Source organism: Dipodomys ordii, unplaced genomic scaffold, assembly GCF_000151885.1.
Source record: "Dipodomys ordii isolate 6190 unplaced genomic scaffold, Dord_2.0 Scaffold36, whole genome shotgun sequence".
In the NCBI taxonomy this organism is placed as follows: Eukaryota; Metazoa; Chordata; class Mammalia; order Rodentia; family Heteromyidae; genus Dipodomys; species Dipodomys ordii.
The window spans coordinates 14,781,585-14,803,224 of NW_012267252.1; the positions used below are offsets into that span (position 1 = coordinate 14,781,585).

General features: G+C 43.8%; 1 protein-coding gene across 5 annotated transcripts in view; it reads right to left on the minus strand.

Moving 5' to 3' along the window:
- Positions 1-3,004: 3,004 nt before the first annotated feature.
- Ablim1 (actin binding LIM protein 1) overlaps positions 3,005-21,640 on the minus strand; it is a 255,586-nt gene continuing 236,950 nt past the window's right edge. For 3 of the 5 annotated variants that reach the window (XM_013017713.1, XM_013017714.1, XM_013017712.1), the window contains 9 exons: positions 18,737-18,877; positions 16,202-16,287; positions 14,469-14,574; positions 13,273-13,337; positions 12,603-12,663; positions 11,609-11,616; positions 10,636-10,710; positions 9,701-9,781; positions 3,005-7,638 (listed from right to left, as the gene is read on the minus strand). In XM_013017713.1, the coding sequence (XP_012873167.1) occupies positions 7,525-7,638; positions 9,701-9,781; positions 10,636-10,710; positions 11,609-11,616; positions 12,603-12,663; positions 13,273-13,337; positions 14,469-14,574; positions 16,202-16,287; positions 18,737-18,877 (737 nt within the window). In that variant the 3' untranslated portion in view covers positions 3,005-7,524. The remainder of the gene's footprint in view (positions 7,639-9,700; positions 9,782-10,635; positions 10,711-11,608; positions 11,617-12,602; positions 12,664-13,272; positions 13,338-14,468; positions 14,575-16,201; positions 16,288-18,736; positions 18,878-21,640) is intronic. The other 2 variants (XM_013017716.1, XM_013017715.1) reach the window with 1 other exon arrangement.

The window sequence follows — 21,640 nt, forward strand, 5'->3', positions numbered from 1 at the left end:
ATGGGTGAGCCTACTCTGAGTTCCTCTGAAGGGAAGGAGGGACACTATATATATATATATCCATATCCATATCCATATCCACACATATATGTGTGTGTCCCTACTTCATATATACGTGCATATATGTATATATAGTATATGTGTGTGTGTAAATGTAGTGTATATATGTGTATGTATATATAGTGTATGTATATATTCAGAGTCTTGGCTTCAGGTGGGGAAGAGGGGGAATTTAGGCTGATGACCATTCCTTGGGGTTGGAATGGGGACTCCCTGAAAGTTTTAGCCAGTGTTCCTCCAATCACTCTGGGTTATCTCAAAACTTGCCAGTCCTAAAGTCTCCACCCTTACTAGTGCTTACCAGCCACAATGAGCCGCTTGCAGCAGCAGGAGAGGGCAGGCAGACACACCTAGGCCAGGCTGTCTGGCTCTGTGGAGGAAGAGACACTCCTTCGCCAGCTTCTGGTTGGAGCAGCTGGCCTCGTGTGATTGGCCACATCACAGGGCAACTGCCCGAGGCAGAGCCTGGGATTGGAGAGATGGGGTTTGAATCCCAGCCCCACCACCCTCATCAGCAGGTAGCTTTTCTGGGTCTATTTTCTTAACTCTACAGCAGGAATAAGGAATAGTAAGAGACCACATACCATGCTTCACTCAGGGCTGGATAAACAGTAAGTCCTTATTAGATGGTAGCACTTTATTAACAAACGCTAATGTTTGAGAGCTCATTTTCTATCACGCTGGGGCTTGTTCTACAGCAGTTCTCATAATAACCTTTTGAGGTAGGTATTATTACTATGCCTCTTTTGATAGAACTGGAAATGGAAGCTTAGAGAAGTCAAACAAATAGTCATTCTTTACACATCTACTTATTGGAGCTGGCACTTAAGCCTGAGTTGACACTGCACCTGCACTGAGCTGTTGGTCCTGGGAAGAGTTAGAATGAGAGACATGGTCCTTGTCCTGAGAAGATAAAAAGCAGAGAACTGGGAGGGAAACAGTATGGTATTTGAAAGGGACAGAGCTGGATGCTCCCGGCTGTGGGGCTCCCTGGCTGAGTGGTCAGGCATGTTTGTTCAGCCTCTGAGCTTCGATTTCCTTACTTGTGTGGCTGAGCTACAATCCTCTGCCTTGTGGGGGCCCCTGGGAGGGATATGTGAATGCAATGATAGATTGCTCGGCATTCAACCCAGAGGAGATGAAACTACAAAGCAGAAACAGGTGCCAAGCTCAGAGTACGAGGCAACCCTTGCTAAGTACTAAATTGAGAGGTGCAGTCATAAGCACGCAAAGAATTCGCTTTGGCCGGTTGGGCTGGGCCATCAAGACAGGCCCATGTAGGGGGTGTGAATGTGAACCTGGGCTTGTCTTTCATTTAAGGCATACAGGGCCCATGGGAAATTCACATGTGTAACTCCAAAGTGCTGATGGGAAACTGGCTTTAAAGAATCAACACCGGCCATAACCTCCTTCCCCTGGGGCTAGTTTCTCTCCACGACTGACCACCTCCTTGAAGAGCTGGGCATTGTAGAGAGGAAATGTTGGCAGAGCTGCTTGGGTGGGGACAGTTCGGGTGTGTCTGGAGCGGTGCAGTGGTTGGAAAGGCAAAGGTGGATAGATTTGAAGGCAGAGCACTGAGGGAAGCCAGGCAGTGGTGAGGCGAGGGCTGCTAACGATGCTCCTTAGACTCTCCACTAAGGTGAGTGAAGCTCTCTGCTAGCCACTGAGGTAAAGGAGGAGTTGACTTCTAATGCAAAGGTGCCAGCAGAGCCAGACACCACCACTAAAGCTAACTCAGGCTGCAGAAGTTGAATCCAACATGGGTGCTGGTGAAAACAGAAGTGAATAGAACAGACTGGGAGCTGGGGCCTCCTGATATATTTTAGTGATAAACTAAACATAACACTGTCTTGGGACTAACCTGTGGCTAGCTTTTAGGCAGGGTCCATGTGAATGCCAATGTGACTGATCCCAGAGAGACTGGACAGGCCCAGCAGGCTGTGGGGTCGGGTTAGAACAGGCCATCCTAAGTACAGATCTCTGTATTTTCTAGCAATAAGGACAAGTAAATTGAAATGTAGATTTTTCCTCATGTCAAGAGCAGTAACGCAGAAGTCAAAGATGGGAAGATACTTATTCCCTACTCATTCTAGCTGCTTCTTACAGTGGCCAGTTCACAGTGGCTGATTTTTTTCTCAAGCCAGCTTACACCATCACTGTTTTTCCAAATGATGGAACTGTCACTACTGTGTCACAAATCGAACCCAACTTCAGCAGCAGTTACATCAGTGAAGACAAGTCCTTCATTTTTTCTTTTCCTTCCTTTTTCTTCTGTCTCTCTGTCTCTGTATCTCTCTCTCTCTTTCTCTGCTGGGACCCAAATCCAGGACCTTAATGCCTTCTCAGCATATACTCTACCCGAGTTATACCCCTAGCCAAGAAATGTTTTTCTTTAGTCAACCTGACCAACCAATTGGTATTGGCCTCACTTCCTGCCTCCAGCTTGGGCAATCAGCTTGCATGGATTATGGCATCTGTTGTATTCTGGTTTTGCTTGGGTTCCTGGAAGTTGGGCTGATACTTTTGGAGACAGGATAAATCTTCCAAAGGACCACAGGAATGAGAAAGGAGACAGCCTTGAAGGCGCTTACAAATGAAGCACACAGCTTTATTCACCGAGCTGTAAGTACAACAGTGATGCAGAAGGGGCATGGCAGAGTGGCTCACAACAGGAGCGTGGAGCAGGCTGGGAATTGTGCAGCTCAGCAGCATGGAGACCAGCAGGCCACCCGTGCCGTGCACACCAGCGCGGGGTACTCAGGCACGGGCATACCCACTCGATTCCATGGGGGGAACATGACATGGCTTTTCACATGCCCTTCGAAACATTTGCGTTTGTGTTTCTGAAAGGGGAGAGAAGGCAGGAAATTGTTGAAAACAATTCTACAAGCCCAACTTAAAGGGAAAGAACCCCCAAAAGCTTCAAGACAGACTCATCAACAACTCATGGAAACCGTTCCCATTTATTACTGGAGAAATGTGTACACAAAAATCCCCCAAGAACATCAATTTTGTGGACAATTGTGTCAACTCCCATAAGTAAAGAAACAGAGTGAGTGTGATCTGGAAGTGGTTCATAGCCTTTCTGATGATGGATGGAGTTGTTACCCTCTCTTTGCAGTCCATAGGCTCTGAGTGTTACTCATGGGAACTTCCCTCTTGGGAGTGACAGTTTGAATGCTAATAACCACCATTTCAATCCCACTAAGCTTTAGAAAGTACTGGATTTGTTTAGTTTTATTGTAGACACAGTCACCGCTCAGAAAGGGTCCACCTGAATTCATCACTGCCCCCAACTGAGTTTGCCTTAAGTTAAACTCTGCTCAAATGGAAATAGAACAATCCATATGCAAAGAATAGTTGTCAAAAGTCTCCCTTCCTGAGCAGGAAATGGGAAGATGGTGATGCTTTTGTTGTTGTTGTTTTTGTATTTTTTTTAAAGATCATCAAAGTAAAGGCTTCTCTTTCTCCCATCAAGGAATACGTGAGCAGTTCCCTTAAAGCTTAGCATGGAAGGATGGTATTGCACATTTCAAGCCCTAAATAATCTTTTATTTATTTATTTTTATTTTCCTGGATAGAAAGTTCTTCAAAAGGGCACACTACAGAATGAATTGGAGGCATACATACACTTAGTTCATCCAAAGAAAACAAATTCTTAAAATCAAATAAAATCAAGTCTAGCATAGGAAGTACAGATTAGTTACCAGAAATACAAAGTGTTGTATAAATCTGAGCTTGTTTCAGAGGACGCAGAGGGCTATTTCCCTTCTGTGACTCTTGAGATAGTGAGTAACGGGGTTCTGGGTGCCTAGAGGCATGCTTGCCCCTACAACGCACGCCAGACCGCCACCCTGTTTGCTCAAAATAATTTTTAGAAAGACTGATCTAGTCAAAAGTGGTTAATTTTGAATTCTTTGAAGCTTGCAAAAGCATATATATATGTATATATATATACACATAAATATATGTATATATATATATATAATCTGGGAAGCAATTCTTAGAAAAAGATGTTTGCTTCAATGTGTAAAGAAGTTAGGTGAGATTCTAGAAACATTTCCAGCGGAACTTCTGCAAGTTAGAGGTAATTGACACCAGATAGGGATGGAGAGGATCTGCATTCGAGTCAAAAACAGCTCTGGCTTTTGCTTCCGAAGAGACTCAGTTTGGAGCCAACAGAATCAGGGTTAGGGAGGAACAGAGGACAGGACAGATAGAATACCTCCCCCCACCCCAGTTTTCTGCACCGTTATTACCCATTAACTTGTTTTTTTTTTCCTCTTTGAAGTTTCAGAGAACAGGCAGTTTATATTTAGTTATTGAAGGAGTCATATTAAAATTTTTTTTTCAATGAACCCCAAACCACAAAGGAGATACATAGCTAGTTGTCCAGGTTTCCAAATGCTCTTTATACCCCCTAGTAAACTGCACAGGAAGACTAGGTGATGGTTTGGACTGTCTTGAAGAAATTTTAAAAGGAAGCACTGACTCTCATAGGGTTATAGTAACCTCTTCATGCAGTCAGTATGTGATTCGAGCCACAGGTCAGTCAAATGCTAGGAAATATAGCCCTTAATATATGCACCAAGCCTGCTATAGGTATAATTCTATCACTAGAATGGACAAGCTGATTTAACTGTAACAACTGTAGTTTCCTTTGACATATAGCACGGGGGGAGGGAGGAGTAGAAAACACCTCTCCTGGGCTGTGGTCAGAACTTTTCAAGCTCAAGCATGGGGAGCCCAGCTTGACAGATAGGCCCGTTCGTTTAGATTTGGCAATTAGAACCAGCTTGTCCCCAACCCATTCTTCCAGGTCAGTGGGGCACAGGTGTCCCCCCCCACCCCCACAGTGATCTGCAGAGGTCCCTCCCCACAGCAGAGAAAGGCTGCTGATGTTTTCTAGCAATGCAGTTTTGCACAAGGCAATCTAAATGAATCAGTACAGTTGATACGGGAAGGTTTTGCTTTTCTAGTTGGAGTCAGAATTGAGTTCAAAAGATACAAAGAAGAGCAGGGATTTTCATCGTGGGGAGAATTAGGAGCCGATTTTAAAATGATCCTCTAGAGTCTCGCTGTCCTATCCCCATGGCAGCCAGGTCCTTCTCCTGGAGACCAACAAGAAGAATAGCCAAACTACCTGCCTGTGCCCTTGTTTCTGGAATCCCTTGGTTTTTTCCTACTCTGGCATTTCATCTGCATGTTTATGGGTGATAACTCATTACCAAATGGAACACATGGCAGGCTCTTTATTATCTCCACCATGAAAACATACTGGCAGCTGCTTGTCCACCACTGTTGCTGACAGTAGTAGGAACACACGTCAGGAACCATGTGCCATAGCCTCCATCCCTCTATCTGCCAGGAAAAGGCAAAAACTAAGACAACTCAGGGTTTGACCTGAGACCGTCAGTACTGGACAGGGTACCGGGAACATAGCCTGAAGTGCACAAGCAATTGAGACCTGAGAGGGCTCCCTGCGGGCTTCAGTCTGCCTGCAGACCAGAGTTACTGGTCTCTCATCTGCTCAGGCCACCCCATCGGAGCTCTTTGCTAGAAAAATTAGTAGGTGCAACATATACTCATGGATTTGTGAAAGTAGTACTCAAGCTTAGATTTCCTCGTAGAGCATAAGAGAACCCCAGAAAGCAGTTAGAATATTCACTACATCCTAGAATTCACTACATCATACAGACACAAGCAGGCCGCGGGCCTGCCACTTGGGCTCAAGCCCCACACTGCTTGCATTTGCCCCCAATGTCAGGTGGATACCTAGTAATCTCCATCTTTAGAGCAACAGAATTTCTGAGACATTGTGCTCAGTGGTATTTGCACTTAAGAGTGTAAATCTGCAACCGGAGCCCCAAAGTGCAAGAACAAATGTGCCCTAACCTTCCGTGTGTGGAGCTGGAGAGACTCCTCAGCCCACGTATGATGCCATATTGTAACACGGCCTCAGCCACACATTCTAGTGGAAATCGCTAGACTCTGATCTGGATGAAGAGGCCTCTCTGGAGAGAGGCCTCAGGCCCCCTCTGTCTTCTTCAGCATTAGTTACCTCAGCACGTGGAATGTGAGGTCTCCAGGCACCAACATCCTCTCACGAAGGAGGCGGTGCTGGGGACACAGGCTGGCTTTCATTCGTGAGTGCTGAGTCACATGCACTGGTGCAAAATGTCCCTAAGAAGCTGCAGCACAGTGTGACCAACATCCAAAACCTAAAAAGCACATGCAGACTCACAAAACTGCCCTGGGTGGGTGAGACAGACAGACACACAGACACAAACACACAGACACCCACACACACATCAGAGTGAACAATACTAGGCAAGGAGAGCTGTAAAGGCCAACTTAAATCTATTTGAAGCCATCTATTAAAGTTGAAGAGATTTCAGAGAAAAGCATGCCTTTTCTTAGCCTATTACCAAAGACTTTAAAATAAACGCAGCCTGGGTATGACCTGATTCATAGGATGCCACACAGACAGCACAGGACACTGTCAGAAAGGATGAACTTGTATGGGTAACAAGACATGGGATATTTGTTTCCTTAAGAATATTATGGGCTATGGACAGAAATTACCTAGCAACATGCAGCCGGGCCAATCTGGAAACCATTTTTATCTTTCCTTTCTTTGCAAAGGTAATGCCTAAGCCAACTCCTGTCCTTGGCGTAGAGAAAGCATTCAGCACACTATCTGAATCACAAAACAAGTCCAGGAGGGCTGCCTTCCTTTCTTTTCCTTACCTTTCTCTTAAAAAAAGATCCTAGCAATTTGCCAACCAGGTCCCACAATAAAGAGCCTATGGGGAAAAAAAAGTCGTTCAGAGGTTCAACCAGAGCTGCCTGGTTCCATGACTGACTTCCATCCCTGCCAGAGCCCAGGCAGAGGAGCACAAAGTGGACAAGGAAAGGTGTGTGCTAAGTTACTGCTACCATGTGGGAGCAGCCCTCTGACTGCCCCTCCCCCTTAGCCACAGTGCTAGAGAATAAATATGTTTGTACTTTGGAATCAGCACACACTCTATCCTAAGGGCACTTGCTGGCTCTTATTGATACAGTCAGCACTATGGTAGACACAATTAAAGGAAAAGTTAAAGGGAAAGAAAAAGAGAGAAAAAAGAGGAAGAGAGGGAGGGAGGGAAGGAAGGAGGGAAGAAGGGAGGGAGGAAGGCAGGCAGGCCAGTCCTGTGTGGTCAATATGTCATATAGAAAGGTCACCTGTGAACATTACTGCTGTGTTTGGGAACATAGAAATTTCTACCCATTGCTGCTTGGCAAGTGTTACTGTTGGTTGGCCCAATATTTGGCTCAGGGTACCGAGTGGCCAGACTTTCCCTTGGTGTGTTGCTGAGGGATGGTGCATTGTAAATTCTCCAATCAAAGTTTGGACCTTGATACATCATCACCGGCATCGTCGCCACTGCCAGTCCCTTTCTAGTTGCTGCTTATGTGTGGGACTTAGAAGAGTTTCGCTTTTTTCTTCATGTCGTTGCGTCTCCAAAGAGGTAACTTGTCAAACTCTTGAATGGACATTCCAAAGATGTCCCGAAACACTTCTGGGGCTAAGTGGCGCTGGAAAGAGAGAATAGAGCAGTGGTCAGTCAAGATGTCTGCACATGAGACCTTTAGAATGGCTCTCCAGTTTGTGTCCACCAGTTCTCCTCAGACTCAAACAACTGAAGATAAAAAATAAGCAAACAAACAAAATAAGGAAAAAAAACAAGGGATAAAACGCTGGACACCCCTCACACCTGTAATCCTAGCTATTCAGGAGGCTGAGATCATCATTCAAAACCACCTGAGTAGGAAAGTTAATGAAGGAAGGAAAGAAAAAGGAAGGAAGGAAGGAAGGAAGGAAGGAAGGAAGGAAGGAAGGAAGGAAGGAAGGAAGGAAGGAAGGAAGGGAGAAAAAATTCCAAAAGTAACTGCACCTATACTGAACATGCATCAACTATTTTTCTTGTCATTCCCCTCCCCAACAATGTAACAACTATTTATAAGGTTTTACACTACGTTGTTAGTATCACAGTTCATTTAGAGATGATTTAAGGTGCTCATTAGGCTTGCCAAGGTCATAGGCAAACACAACCCTATTTTATCTTAGTAACTGTGGGGAGGACTGGAGTCGATCTTTGCAGACACTAAGGAACACCATCATTATTATGAAGAACAGAGAATGACCAGAGACAGGTAACCACTCATGCTTGTGACCAAGCATGGCCAGGTGAGACTCCCACCCCAATCAAGTCAAAGAGTTAAGACAGAATTAATGATTCTGTTACAACCCAGTGTAATAGGTTGAATAGGAATGGGGAGGCGGGGGAAGGTGGCTCAGTGGTAGAGTGCTTGCCTTACATGCATGAGGCCCTGGGTTCATTTCCTCAGCACCACATAAGCAGAAAAAGCCGGAAGTGGCACTGTGGCTCAAGTGGTAGAGGGCTAGCCTTGAGCTGAAGAGCTGAGGAACAGCGCCCAGGTCCAGAGTTCAGGCCCCACAGCCGACAAAATAATTTAAAAGAAAAAAAAAAGGAATGGGGACTAGGAAGATGATTCACAATGATGGTGGTCACTCTATTTCCAGTCCCTGAAGAGAAAATGGACAGTAGCAATAGAAAGCCAATGAGAACTCTGAGCTTACCAAAGTGGTCCCTAGGGAGCTTGACCCAACAGGAAGCCTGGGTGCCTGGCCTACCTGGGGAACCCTCATCTGTCACAGCTTCTAGGCAAATCCCCCTAGGACAGGGGGCCACTTTTCTCTAAGCCAGCCTGGTGTTCTATATAAAGGCCCTCCCTTTTGTCAGGGAATAGTATCCATGCATCCTGAGACTGCTAGCCAGAAATCGTAATTAAAATCATTCAGATGGAAAAATAGAAAGATCAGTCTTCCATGTCTAAGGAGGCCTTGGGTTCATGCACCCAGATAACCCTTCCACGGGAATGCGGAAGCAGCCAAGGAGAGAACCTTAGCCAGAATAAACCATCTTCTCGTGACTCCCTTCTCCCCCTGCTTCTCTGTGGACTGAACCCAGACTCGGGCCTGATAAGGATCTAGACAATGTGAGGAGGGACATGACTCCCTTTCTGTATCTCCAGCCCTAATTAAGGCAGCATCCAACTTCCCAAGAAAATGATGAAAAGCGATACTGTGCCTCTGGGGTAGTTCTTCTAAATATGGGGTATTCCTAATGCTGATTTAAGTATAAATTTAACCATAAATCTAAGTATATGTCCTGTACCACTGGCTTCCCGGAAGCCAGGAAATGCCCACGCTTAGACAGTTAAAACTCCCTTCTGCTTTCTCATCTTGCCTGACACCCTTTGCAGACAAGAGCCCTGTCTGGCTTGCTGCTGAACGCAGGTACTCCTAGAATGTTTATCACCCAGCAGGAGCAATAAACGAACACTTCCACACTTGCTTCTGTCTCGTGGCTTTAGCTCATTATAGAGATCCTCTGAGATTCTCGCCACCTCTTCGTTTTATCTACAATGTGATAAATCTACATCTTTCTTATTTTTTTGTTTCATTAGAGAAAAGAGATCTTTCTTGGGAGAAAGTTGGAGGGAATGTAAAGGGATCGATCTGCAACTGAGTGTGGATTCTTGTTTTGTTTTGCTTTGCTTTGCTTTGCTTTACCTCCAGCCGGGTTCTGTCCACGTCCCTCAGGATTTTGTTGCGCCCTCTGTTGGTCACCATGAGCATTTCATATGGAAATATCTGAGAAGGAACACAGGTATCCATTTTATTAAGAATCATCATCTATACTAGCATCGAGTGCTTCTAAGATAGAGCTTCCAACTTATTATCACAAGATCATGAGAGTAGAAGGAGGGATCCTCAAGACCAGGAGAGGTACTAATGTCTAGGAATGCTTTGCTGAATACAGGAATATTAATGTTATGAATGGGGGTAAAGGTTAATGTGCGAAGAGAGCTGAACCTGCCGGAATGCACGTTATCTCTCCCATGCTGCTGTGATGTGGCAGGATGCCTGGTGCGGGGTTCATCAGGCTCATCTCTCAATCTGGATGGATTCATGCAGCCAAACTGACCCAGAAGAATACTCTGAAAGCTGGCACACTGAAATAAGCTCTGGCTACGGTCCCCAGAGATATTAACTCCTTGAGCATAGAAGGAGGTTTAGGATATTCTAGAGCAAGAGTGCGGTGTCATCCAGCTTTGCTCAGGATTAAGGAAGTTCACGGGATACAAGACTAAGAAAGTCCTTGCTGGCAAACTGGAACATATGGGTCACCCTATCTAGAGCAGACTCCAGCTGTTCTGTTGGTACTGGATATGCCTTGGCATGTCTATGGCAGGACAGTGGACATGCGCAGACAGAGAGAAAGAGCTACCTCAGGTGAACAAAGTACCATGGCAGTAAGGACTTAAACCTGCACGCCTAATGTGACCAAAACAGTGGCATGGGAGGAGAAGTGCGATCTGACATACCATTCCTGGAAGCACCAGCCTAGAACAAAATGGGCCCTACACTCTGAGGAAGAGAAGCATCCAGCCCTTTGAAGGGCCCCACCATCTGTGTGGGAGAAGGAAGGGAATGGCTGTACTTGCCTTTGGTTCCAACATGTTGGGCATGGACACTCCTCGGTCCATCCTCATTGCTGGCATGTGTCCATCTGGAAGGGTCTGTAACAGAAATTCCAGTTCCAGGATGAGCACAGATGGGGAACACGAGAGAGGATCGTGGGTGCCCAGCCTGCCCTGCTGGGCCTCAAACCTGCTGTTGTGCAGATGGGCCTTGTTCATTACCGTATCTTTTTCAACATGAGATCTTCAGTGAAAAAGAGCAGGAAAACTGCTCTTTGCAATCAGGTTAGGGAAAGATCCAACTTAATAAATATAGACTAATTACTGAATTTAGGCTGAGTATATGCAAAAAAAAGAAAAAAAGGTCAAGTCTGTTACTGCTATGTTCTTACTTTAAGTCTTATATTTCTTTGTATTTTATATCTTTTCTCATTCTCCATCAAGGTTTTACAAGATTTTTTTAGCTTGAGGACTGAGGATGTAACTCAGTGTTACAATGCTTAGCAGACACAAGACACTGGGTTTAATACCCAGCACTGGGGGAAAAAAGCTATAAAGGAATAAATGAATGACATGGGAACAGAATGTTCTTTCCCATTAGCCAAGGCCTGAGTTTCTTTCATTTGACAAGAGGCAAGAGAAGAAAGGACTAGACTACTGAGAGGTTAAAATTCAAAGGAAGACACTGCACATGAGCAGACCACAGATGTTGGTTCACTGTCGTCCTAAGGAGGGTGCTCATAACCTAAAGCAAGACATTCCTCTCCTCTCATACAAGGCCTGGCTCAGGCTGTGTCCCCAAGGCGTGACTCAATTGCTGGGCCTGTTGCTCTTCACCCTAGAGAATAGTGGTTAGATAACCACAGAGCGTGCTTAGATCACCACAGAGAGGGCTTATACTTAGCAGCTATCTTTTCTCTGGAGCAGGCAGCTGGACTAGAAAACAGTAGTTCTGCTTGCTGATGTAGCCAAGTCAAGAAAGCCAAAGGGTCCATACCTGGTAGTCTGGAAAGAAAAGGAGAGGAAACTATGGTAAGGGAGAGACTATAAGAAAACATGGAACCACAGAGACTATGTTCTACTACAGTTCTCCAAACAGTCCTGGGCAACCTTGCCTTCTCTCTACTCTCAAATCCTGAAGCCAAGAAATGCCAGCTCTAGCTTTTTGTTAAATTAAGATTTGTTTTAGTATACATTACTGGCATTAAGAGGATTTTATGGTAATATCTGGATACACGTGTCCAATGTACCCCAGCAGCCTCATCCCTCTTTCCCTCTCTCTCTTATTCCCTCCCTGCTTCTCAAAACAATTTCAATAAGTCTCCTTGTTCGATTTTCACAGATGCAAATATAGAGTACTTGGATCACTTTACCTTCAGTCCCCTCCTGCCCACAATACCTACCTACTTGCCCTGCCAACAGGAGATGTTTTCTCATCATTTTGTTTTTTTAGTGTACATTAATTAATTGAATTGAGGGTTTTCACCATGGTATTTAATACATATATATCTTTTCATCAGAATCACACTCTATTGCTCTCTATTTCCCCTCCTACCTCTTATTGTTTACAGGATGTCCTATATAGTCTAGGCTGGCCTAAACTTGAGATCTTCCTGCCTCAGCTTCCCAAATATCTGGGATTACAGATGTGTACTGCCATACCCGACTCCACTCCCGCTTTAAATACTGGATTAAACGTTTTTCCCCTCTCCCTCAGTGTCAGATGCATTTTGAGAACAGGGGCCATGTCTCGCTTATGGCTGTACCTCCAGCTATCTAATAAGAGTGTTCAGTGTACAGCAAAAGTGATAAAGACATGCTCGCCAAACTCAGGTCTCCTGGCTTTATTTCACTAGAGATCCTCGGAGATTTCAGTGATGACTGTTAGCACAGGAAGTAGCTGTGGTAAGACTACAGGTGCCACACCGCGTGCTGGACACCGGCTGGACACCGGCAGCACGCTTGTGATCCCGGCCTCTCCGGAGCCTCACCTCGTACTCCCCCGCTGACATCCCCGTAGCTGTTGTACTGAGCAAAGTCCGTGGAAACTGGCTGAAAGGGGAAAACACATCATGAGATCGCCACAGTGACCCTTTGGGAGTCAGGTGGAAAGGAGGAAGAGAGACATAAAATCCTCAGAACCCTTTCCAAACCAGTCTCCTGGACCTCATTCTTATTCTTTCCTATTTAATCTTCTATCACCATGACATAGGCTGCCCCCCCACCCCCGCGTGCCTTGGTGAGCAATTATCTCTTGTTGACAGATTAAAAAAGACATTTCACAGCATAGTTACATACTACTATGCTTGAGGGGAAGACGGCTGCAACAAGCTTTCTTTTCTTTCTTTCTTTTTTTTTTTTTTTAAGAGTTAATGGCTCAGGTAATACCTTCAGCTTCATTGCCACCCCACTGATTAGTGTAATTTCCTCTTAAGCTTACACGGGCCATTCACTTATTGAAAGTCAATTTCTTCTTCAACAGAAATATTTACTTTGCTTGTATCTCAAAGTGATTTACCAGGTAATCAGAGCAATGACTAGAGTTTTCATTACATCCTCAAATGGAGATCAAAGAGTCAGATGATTCAGACAATACATCACAACTCCAATCAGGAGCAGAAGGGATAAGTATAGAAGCAACCAATTAAAGAGATGTCTTACCCTGTGAAGCCCATTTTTTCCATAACCAGGGAGAGACGAGGTTTTAGATGATGGAGCATGCGGAGCTGGTAAGAAAAAGGCAAAAAAAAAAAAAAAAAAAGCAATATGTAGCTGGGCGCCAGTGGCTCACTCCTGTAATCCTAGATGGTCAAGAGGCTGACATCTGAAGATCACAGTTTGAAGCCAGCCCAGGCAAGAAAGTCTGGAAGACTTATCTCCAATTATCTACCCAAGAGCCAGAAGTGGAGGTGTAGCTCAAGTAGTAGAGTGCTAACCTTGAGCCAAAAATTTCAGGGCCAGTGTCTAGATCCCAAGTTCAAACCCTAGGTCTGAACATACACACACACACACACACACACACACACACACACACACACACACACACATTAGGGAGCCAGAAGTCCAATCATCAATGCAATCAGCAGTGGAAGGCTTCCAATCACATTGGGTACCAGCATTCACAAAATGCCATCACACCCAAGGCCACAGGAACGTTATCCTAACAGTAGTGACCCAGGGAGGAGCCGGGAGAGTGGAACATCCAGCTCTGCTGGGGCTCCAGCGTAGCTGTGCTTTCCACAGTTCTGGCATCTAAGAGCTGAGCACACTTTATCTCTTTGTATTCACGATGCAGTCCTCACAATGACTCAGCCATCATTTCCATTTTACCAAAGAAGAAACAGGAGCTAAGGGGAGCCAAGCATCCTGCCCAGTCCACTCAACTGGCAAAACAACTGTGGGTGAATTTGAACCCAGGGATGGATGAAAGCAAGCGCCAGGCCCCAGCTGTAACAGACCAAGAGCCAACCCTGTGACGTCACAAAGATCTGCCAGCCAGCCACGGCTGGGCTCCTGGAAGGCCTAGATCCTTCACCCTTGTCTGTGCAGGGCAGGAATGCCAGGCAGGTTGTTGGGTTGTAGAGGGAGCCTATGTGGGTTTGAATCCCACCATTTCTGTAGCTTAGAATTACTGCATGTTTCGGGGTGGTGTTTAACCTTTGAAGTCTCCATGCCTAGATCTACAGAGGTGCAGTGTTGCATATTTATGGAGACCTGAATCAGGGAATCAGAGAAGCTCTAGAGATTAGTGAATCATTGTAAGTGGTTTAAGGCGAACACCCAGACAACCATCCAGGCCAGCGTGCCGCAGGCAGGAGTCTGCCTCTAAGTCTGTGAAGGCAGGGGGCGGTGCTCACCTGAGTGGATGGGAGAATCATAGCGACTGGCAGACATCGATGACCTTTCCCGGCTCTCCTTCTCCATCTCTTCCTTCAGGATCAGCTGCCCCAGGCCTGAGTTAAGCTATTCATGGGGAAAATAAAAATGAAAGCAAGATCTGCCAAATCGTTTCAGCCCTGAGCCTGGCGTGGTATCTCAAGAGGGGAGACAGGCCCTGGGGTCTACATCCATTCTCTTTTTCAGGATGTCAGCTCCCTGTCACAAGGGTGTGTTCCTTCCTTCCTTCTGAGTGCCACTGAGAGATGACAGAAGGCAATGTGAGTGTATGAGGAACTTTTGATGTGGCCAGAGCAGAGTATACACAGCATCCTTAAAAAAGAAAGAAAGAAATTGCAGCCAAGTGCCAGTGACTCACGCCTGCAATCCTAGCCACTCAGGAGGCTAAGATCTGAGGATCATGGTCCAAAGCCAGCCCAGATATAAGAGTCCAGGAGACTCTTTTTATCTCTAATTAGCCACCAGAAAGCCAGAAGTGGTGCTATGGCTCAAAGTGGTACAACGCTAGCCTTGACCAAAAAAAGAACTCAGGGAAAGCACCCAGGCCCTGAGTTCAACTGAAAAGAGGGAGGGGGGTATGGGGGGAGAAGGAGAAGGAGAAAGAAAGAGAAAGAGAAGGAAGGAACTATAAGCCAAGCACCAGTGGCTCTTGCCTGTAAGCCTAGCTACAGAGAAAGCAGAAATCTGCAGATGGCAGTTCAAAGTTAGCCAGGGTAGAAAAATCTGTGAGACTCTTATCTCTAATTGACCAGTAAAAAGGCAAAAAGTAGTGGTGTGACTACAATAATAGAGAGCTAGCATTGAGCAAAAAAGTTAAGGGACAGTACCCAGTCCCTGAGTTCAAGCCCTAGTACCCCTCCTGCCCCCAAAAGAAATTACATTGATTTGTTTAAAAACAGAAAAAAAAATTGAACATGCATAGTGCGCATATTTTAGAAAATCCGGAGAAAGAAGAACTCATCATCCACTACTCAACTGCATTTTGGCTTACAATACTCTTTATAGATCTTTTCTACATGTATTTTATGCAAGAGGAGGGCTGTACTTTTCCCTCATCTAATGGCTGCTAGGTACATTCCTCCTGACTTTGGGACACTTTTTGCCAGTCCCTGATTGGTTAGAGAGAGTGTGGGAGTGACTATCGGGGATGTGGTATGCTCTGGCTGGGGGCCTACTGGGAGAGTCTCATGGGACACTCTTTTTTTCTCCCAAGTCCAGGCATACACCAAGGTTCTCGGTCCCTAGGGAAGGCTGGTGTGGAGGAATGGTCTAGCCCACCCCTGTGCTGCCTGGTCCTTTTGTGTCTTTTCAACCCACGAACCTGCATATCTACCCTACACAGTCCTGAGCTCATCCTTGGGGCAAAGTCCCAACCACCCCAGGTCCCTCTGACCTCTAGCTCCAATGGCATCTCCTCCAAGCCACTGTCTGTCTCTTGCTATTCTAGTTGCCAGATGCCAACTGTGTTTTGCCTACTGGACTACAAACTTCTGGAGGGCTGGACACACCCCTTCCTTGCTTCTCTTAATTAAGTGTAGACAGCAGTGATTAGATAGATAGATAGATAGATAGATAGATAGATAGATAGATAGATAGATAGATAGATAGATAGATAGATAGATAGATAGATAGATAGATCGATGAACTTAAAGAACTGGACTGAAAACTTTTGCAAAGTAGTTTCAGGACAAACCTTCATCAACTGCTCTTCCTGTAGCTGCCGGCGTCTCAGAAGTTCCTCTTCATCTTCTTCTCTAGATCTGCGTCTCATGTCAGTTCCTAATTTCCACAGCAAAGACAATCTCTCACATTAGCCCATTGGCAAGGGAATCTTGACTAGTCCATCTGGGTTCAGTGTGTTAGGCTGGCAAGATCAGCTGCGGTCTTTAACATGTTTAAGTAAGTAACATAAGGGGGGATAATGCCTATTATCAATGTAAGGGGGAATAATGCACCACTGACTGGCTTCTCAAGGAAAATGGGCCTTTTGATAAGCCAGTCCAAAGTATGAACTTGGGTCTCCAAATCCATGTTTGCTAACTCAGCCCTGGGGTTGCTATGGTCACTGGGCCTTGAGTCTTATACTAACCACAGTTAGTAGTAAATGGGAGGGTCCTCTCCATCTATTATGGGATGTCCCTGAGATCAGGTTTTAAAAAGGAGATGAATTCAAATTTATCTACATGTCTATAAACTGGTAAGATTTGTTACTGTCCTATGACAAGTTTTAAAATCTTATAATTTTTCCTTTTCCTCCCTCCCTGACTCCTTTCTTCCTTTCTTTGTTTCTCCTTCCTGTTTCCTTCCCATATTTCTTCTACCTTCTTTCCCTCCTCCCATCCCCACCCCACCCCCTCTGTTGTTGTTTGTTTGGTGCCAGTACTGGGGCTGGAACTCAAGATATTAAGTTCATTTGCTTTTTTCTTTTGCTCAAGGCTGGTGATCTACCTCTTAAGCCATACCTCCATTTCAGGCTTTTTCTGATTAATTAGAAATCAAGAGCCTCATAGACTTTTCAACCTGGAATGGCTTTGAACTATGATCCTCAGATCTCAGCCTCTTGAGTACCAGGACTATAAGTGTGAGCCACAAGTGTCCTGCATCATTTTTCTTTTTTAAAATACTTAGATTTTTCAAAATACTACCACCCACCTTTCTACTCTTAGTAAATTCATTAGTAAACAAATGAATTATAAATTCATTAGAAATTAATAAATTCATTAGCTACCCATCAAAGGATAGACAATTGATTTTTCTCTTTCCGTACTTTGGAAAATAATCCCAAAAGTTTTATACTAATATGTAAATAAAAACAAGGTTTATATAGCTAAAGTGTTGTTTTAGAGCAATATAGTACATTGTGTATAATTCTCAAACTATTTGGAAAAAGAGAGACTGAGAATGGGAAGAAGGAATCTGAATAGTTGGAAGATTAAGATAATGCCTGTTTTTCCAGAATTGGTTGAGTTAATCTGGGTATGGGAGGGAACAGGAAAGTTTGCTAATCTAATCAAAATAAACTAACAGTCTTGATTCTCATGATTTTAATAAATGAATCAGACATCTTTCTTATTTTGAAACTCAAAGCAACTTTAAACTATTTAGAAAGTTTCAACAACTGGAATGTTTAGATGCTTTAATGTCCTCACTAAGCAAAGTAACTAAGGGAGGTATCTCAAAAGCCTTGTGGCACAGATTGGTAGATTCTCAAAAGTTTTAAAAAATCATACATGCCAATGTGAATTTTCTCATTTTAGATCACACTAGTAAAAATTAATAGACCCAAGTTTGCAAGAATTAAATAAGTCATATCAACATAATTACAGAATACTTGTGAAAAGCATGCTAAGTAAATTTTCCTTCATCTGTTTCTATAAATATTAATTGCTTTGAAATCCACTTTCATTGCTTGGTAAATTTATGCCAAGGATAATTTGATAAAAAGAAAACAAAAATAGTCTGATGAAGCAGATTAGGGAAATCTGGAAAATTGAAGGCCTTCTAAGTTGTCAACAGTAACGTGATAAGATCATCATTTTTGTAAGTAAGGCTGACTTCACTCAATTTTCAGAGTTAGCTTCTGGCTTGTTAATATCTCTCTTCAGACAGAGTGATTTCACGACTGACAAAACGGTAGAGACACAGACACAACGGAGAGGCACAAAGCAAGGAATGAGACAGCTCCAACGTGACATATTAGCTCAGGATTTATGGAAATGACAGATGTAACATCACATGACTTCACACAATAGTTCAGAACACCTACTCCTCAGCAACAGCACTTCTTAGTAATAGAGAAGGTGATGTTTGCAAGAAAAGTGAAGGTTAGGAAAAATTGCAGATATCCTCTAAGACAACTTTACGAAGTCATGCTTCAAGGATGCCCACTAGACTCTGATTATATAGAACATTGCTCTCACCAAGAGGCGGAGAGACAACTGTGTTCCAGAGTTGCTGCTTTTCTAGTGATAACTGAGCATCCATGTGGACCCTCATTTTGGACAGTCCTGGACGTTAGTGGGTTGATTGGAGCCAGGCTCTGTGAGATCTGTTTTTGTAAACTGTTTGCACTTTTGCACACAGACTGTGATTACATTCATTCTTTTCTCTATTCTACCCCCTTTGGTCATGCGTTTCTTAAGAATCTTTGATAGGCATGTTTTCTAGCATGTTTCTGAGCATATTATTTTGATTTGCAAAACAGGAACCAGCTGTGTGGGGAGCATACCTACGGCCGCCAGAGAGGGGGGACCAGGCCAGTGGTCCGTTTCAATCTTTGGTATCTCGTTGGGGTCTGGCGCTTGGGCTGCTGGGAACTTGGAAAACTTGATGATGTCTTCTGAAGACTTGCTCTGGGCTGCCAAGGCAGCTGTATCTAGGTGGGAACCAGGGTTGCTTAGCTATCAGCCTGTAAGGTAGTGGTAGTACCACCCCCACAGAAACAATTTTCTCATTCTCTAGAAGTTTCAATTCTAGAAGGTTCTGTACATCATCAGGAACAATTGCCAGAGAACTCCTGTCTTGATGGTCAGAAGCAAAACTTGATTCTCTATCTGTTCTGTGTCAGAAAACCCTCATTTGCTTAATGCTAGCTCTGTTCCTCTATTTACTTCCAAATGAATAAAATTAAATAAAACAAAACCAATTCAATAAACTTAAATTTCAGTTCCTCTGTTTCATAGATGTATTTCAAGTGCTGTGCATTACTACAGAATTGGGGCCATTGTGTTAGACAGCACAGTATGGAACAATTCTACCATCATAGAAAGTTCCAGGCTGAATGATTCTCCAAATGTGAACCCTTTTAGAATTAGAAAACCTGAACAATTAGAAATCTGAATGATTAGAAATACCCATAGACTCCAGTTAAAAGCATGATAATGTCAATTGCTAATAGTTATTCATTTTTAGAAGGATGATGGCTGATTCTGTATCTTTGGAGCAGAAGCTACAATTGGTCTAACTGATCTTAATCTTTTTATATTTCATATGAGTCTTTGTGCCTTAGGAGAAAATGAGCAGATTTCATTCCAAATGGCAGGAATTCAAGACTGTGGGTTTTGTTTGGTCTGTCCACTTACTTGCTTTGTCTGTCCCACCAGTAAGTCAGCCAACTTTAAAACAACTCATATCTGTAATCCTAGCTACTCAGGAGGCTGAGATCTGAGGATCCACGCATGTGTGTGCACACACACACAAAGCCAGTTTATAGTTCTTTCTTTTTTGTTTTTGGTCGGTCATGGGGCTTGACTTGGGCGCTGTCCCTGAGCTCTTCAGCTCAAGGCAAGCGCTCTACCGCTTGAGCCACAGCACCACTTCTGGTTTTCTAGTGGTTTATTGGAGATTAGAGTCTCATGGACTTTCCTGCCCAGGCTGGCTTTGAACCACAGTCCTCAGATCTCAGTCTCCTGAGTAGCTAGGATTACAGGCATGAGCCACCGGCACCCAGCTTAGTTTATAGTTCTTAAAGGCTATGATTTGGTTAAAGAAGGACTCACTGGCCTAGAGCACCAAGTATAATCACAGTTGGAGCAAAACAAATCAAACTAAATGGCCAGTTCCTGATTCTAGATAATTGTACATATTGGCCTGAAACATTATTCAACATTTCCAAATATACTTATTAAGCATTAAGTATATTTTTTTCTCCTGGGATCATATACTTTAAAATCTGGAAATAACCTTCTGAATCTTCAGCAGCTCCAATCTCCCCATTCTTGTAATAACCTTCTGGGTTTCAATTTGCTTACGCCACTGGACCAAGGTTAGTCAGGAATAACAGATAAAATCTTGGCGAGTCATGGAACAGCGTTTCTTAGAGTCTCTAAGCTCCTGAGAAGCAATGCTTAGCTTAGGAAATGCTGATATTGAACCCCTTCCCAGAAATGCCAAAATATGTTTGCATGGGAAAGACTGAAGCTCTGGCCTACAATTTTAATCTAGCATTTCCCAAAAGCACTGGTGCACAGGTACCAGCATGGGGCAAGGCATGGAAGGGTGACTCTGGAGAGCACGCTTTGGAAAGGGCTGTGCTACCTAATTACCTCAGACTAAAAGTAGAGACTTCAGCCACTAAATATCACAGAAAGATAATTAACTCCCTCCAAAGAAAGTCTAGCATCATCCAACCTCCATTTTTGTTTAGAGAGATAGGGCCTACAAATTTTAATATGAAGAAGCCCCTCCTAATTGATAAGGTTTCTGAGCTTACTTTTAAAGAAAAGAGCATGACTTCAAACAGTACTTACGCAGTAGAATTGGTGAAGTCAGTAGTTAAACATTCACATGTTAATGAGTGTGTGGGAAGACATTAAACCATAAAAAAAACAAAAGCAAAAACAAAAACAATGTTAACAAACTTAAAAGGCAAGCAGGTGATGTAAAACTTTAAAAATAATGAGCAAAAATAAATCACAACTCTAGATCCATTACAATGCCTATTTTCTCCCAGGAATTTTGGCCTACAAGTTTTTCCATGTGTATTTTTAACTTGAATTGTCAACTGTGTTCTAAAGGTAGCCTTCAAATTGCCAGGTATAATTTGTGTAAAATTTTCTAAAACCACAGGAAGGACAGGTTTGGCCTATTCACTAATATTTATGGCAGACAAATCCACAATAACTTAATAATGGTGAAGGAGATTGTGATGTACAGAAAGTAATGTAGATTTCTTGAGTTAAAAAACATCTATATTCACTGCTGGTGGCTCATGCCTGTAATCCTAGCTACTCAGAAGGCCGAGATCTAGGATCACAGTTTGAAGCCAGCCCAGGCAGGAAAGTTTGTAAGACTTTTATCTCCAATTAACTTCCAGAAAGCTGGAAGTAGAGCTGTAGCTCAAGTGGTAGAGAGCTAGCTTTGAACAGAAAAGCTCAGGGACAGTGCCCAGGCCCTTAGTTCAAGGTGTTAGCTCAAAAGAGAAAAGAAAGAAAATCTGTATTCCCAGAAAAGGAAAACATAAATCCACTAAAGTGATTAAGTTGCAGTAATTTCAGAAAACAGCTGATCTAACTCACCAGTCCTTACAATGAGAAAACTGAAGTTCAAAGGTAGAACTAGGCCACCACCTGCCTTACTTTGTGTCCTGGCTACTGCACTGTGTAGACATTTGTATGTCTCATAATCATTTTTC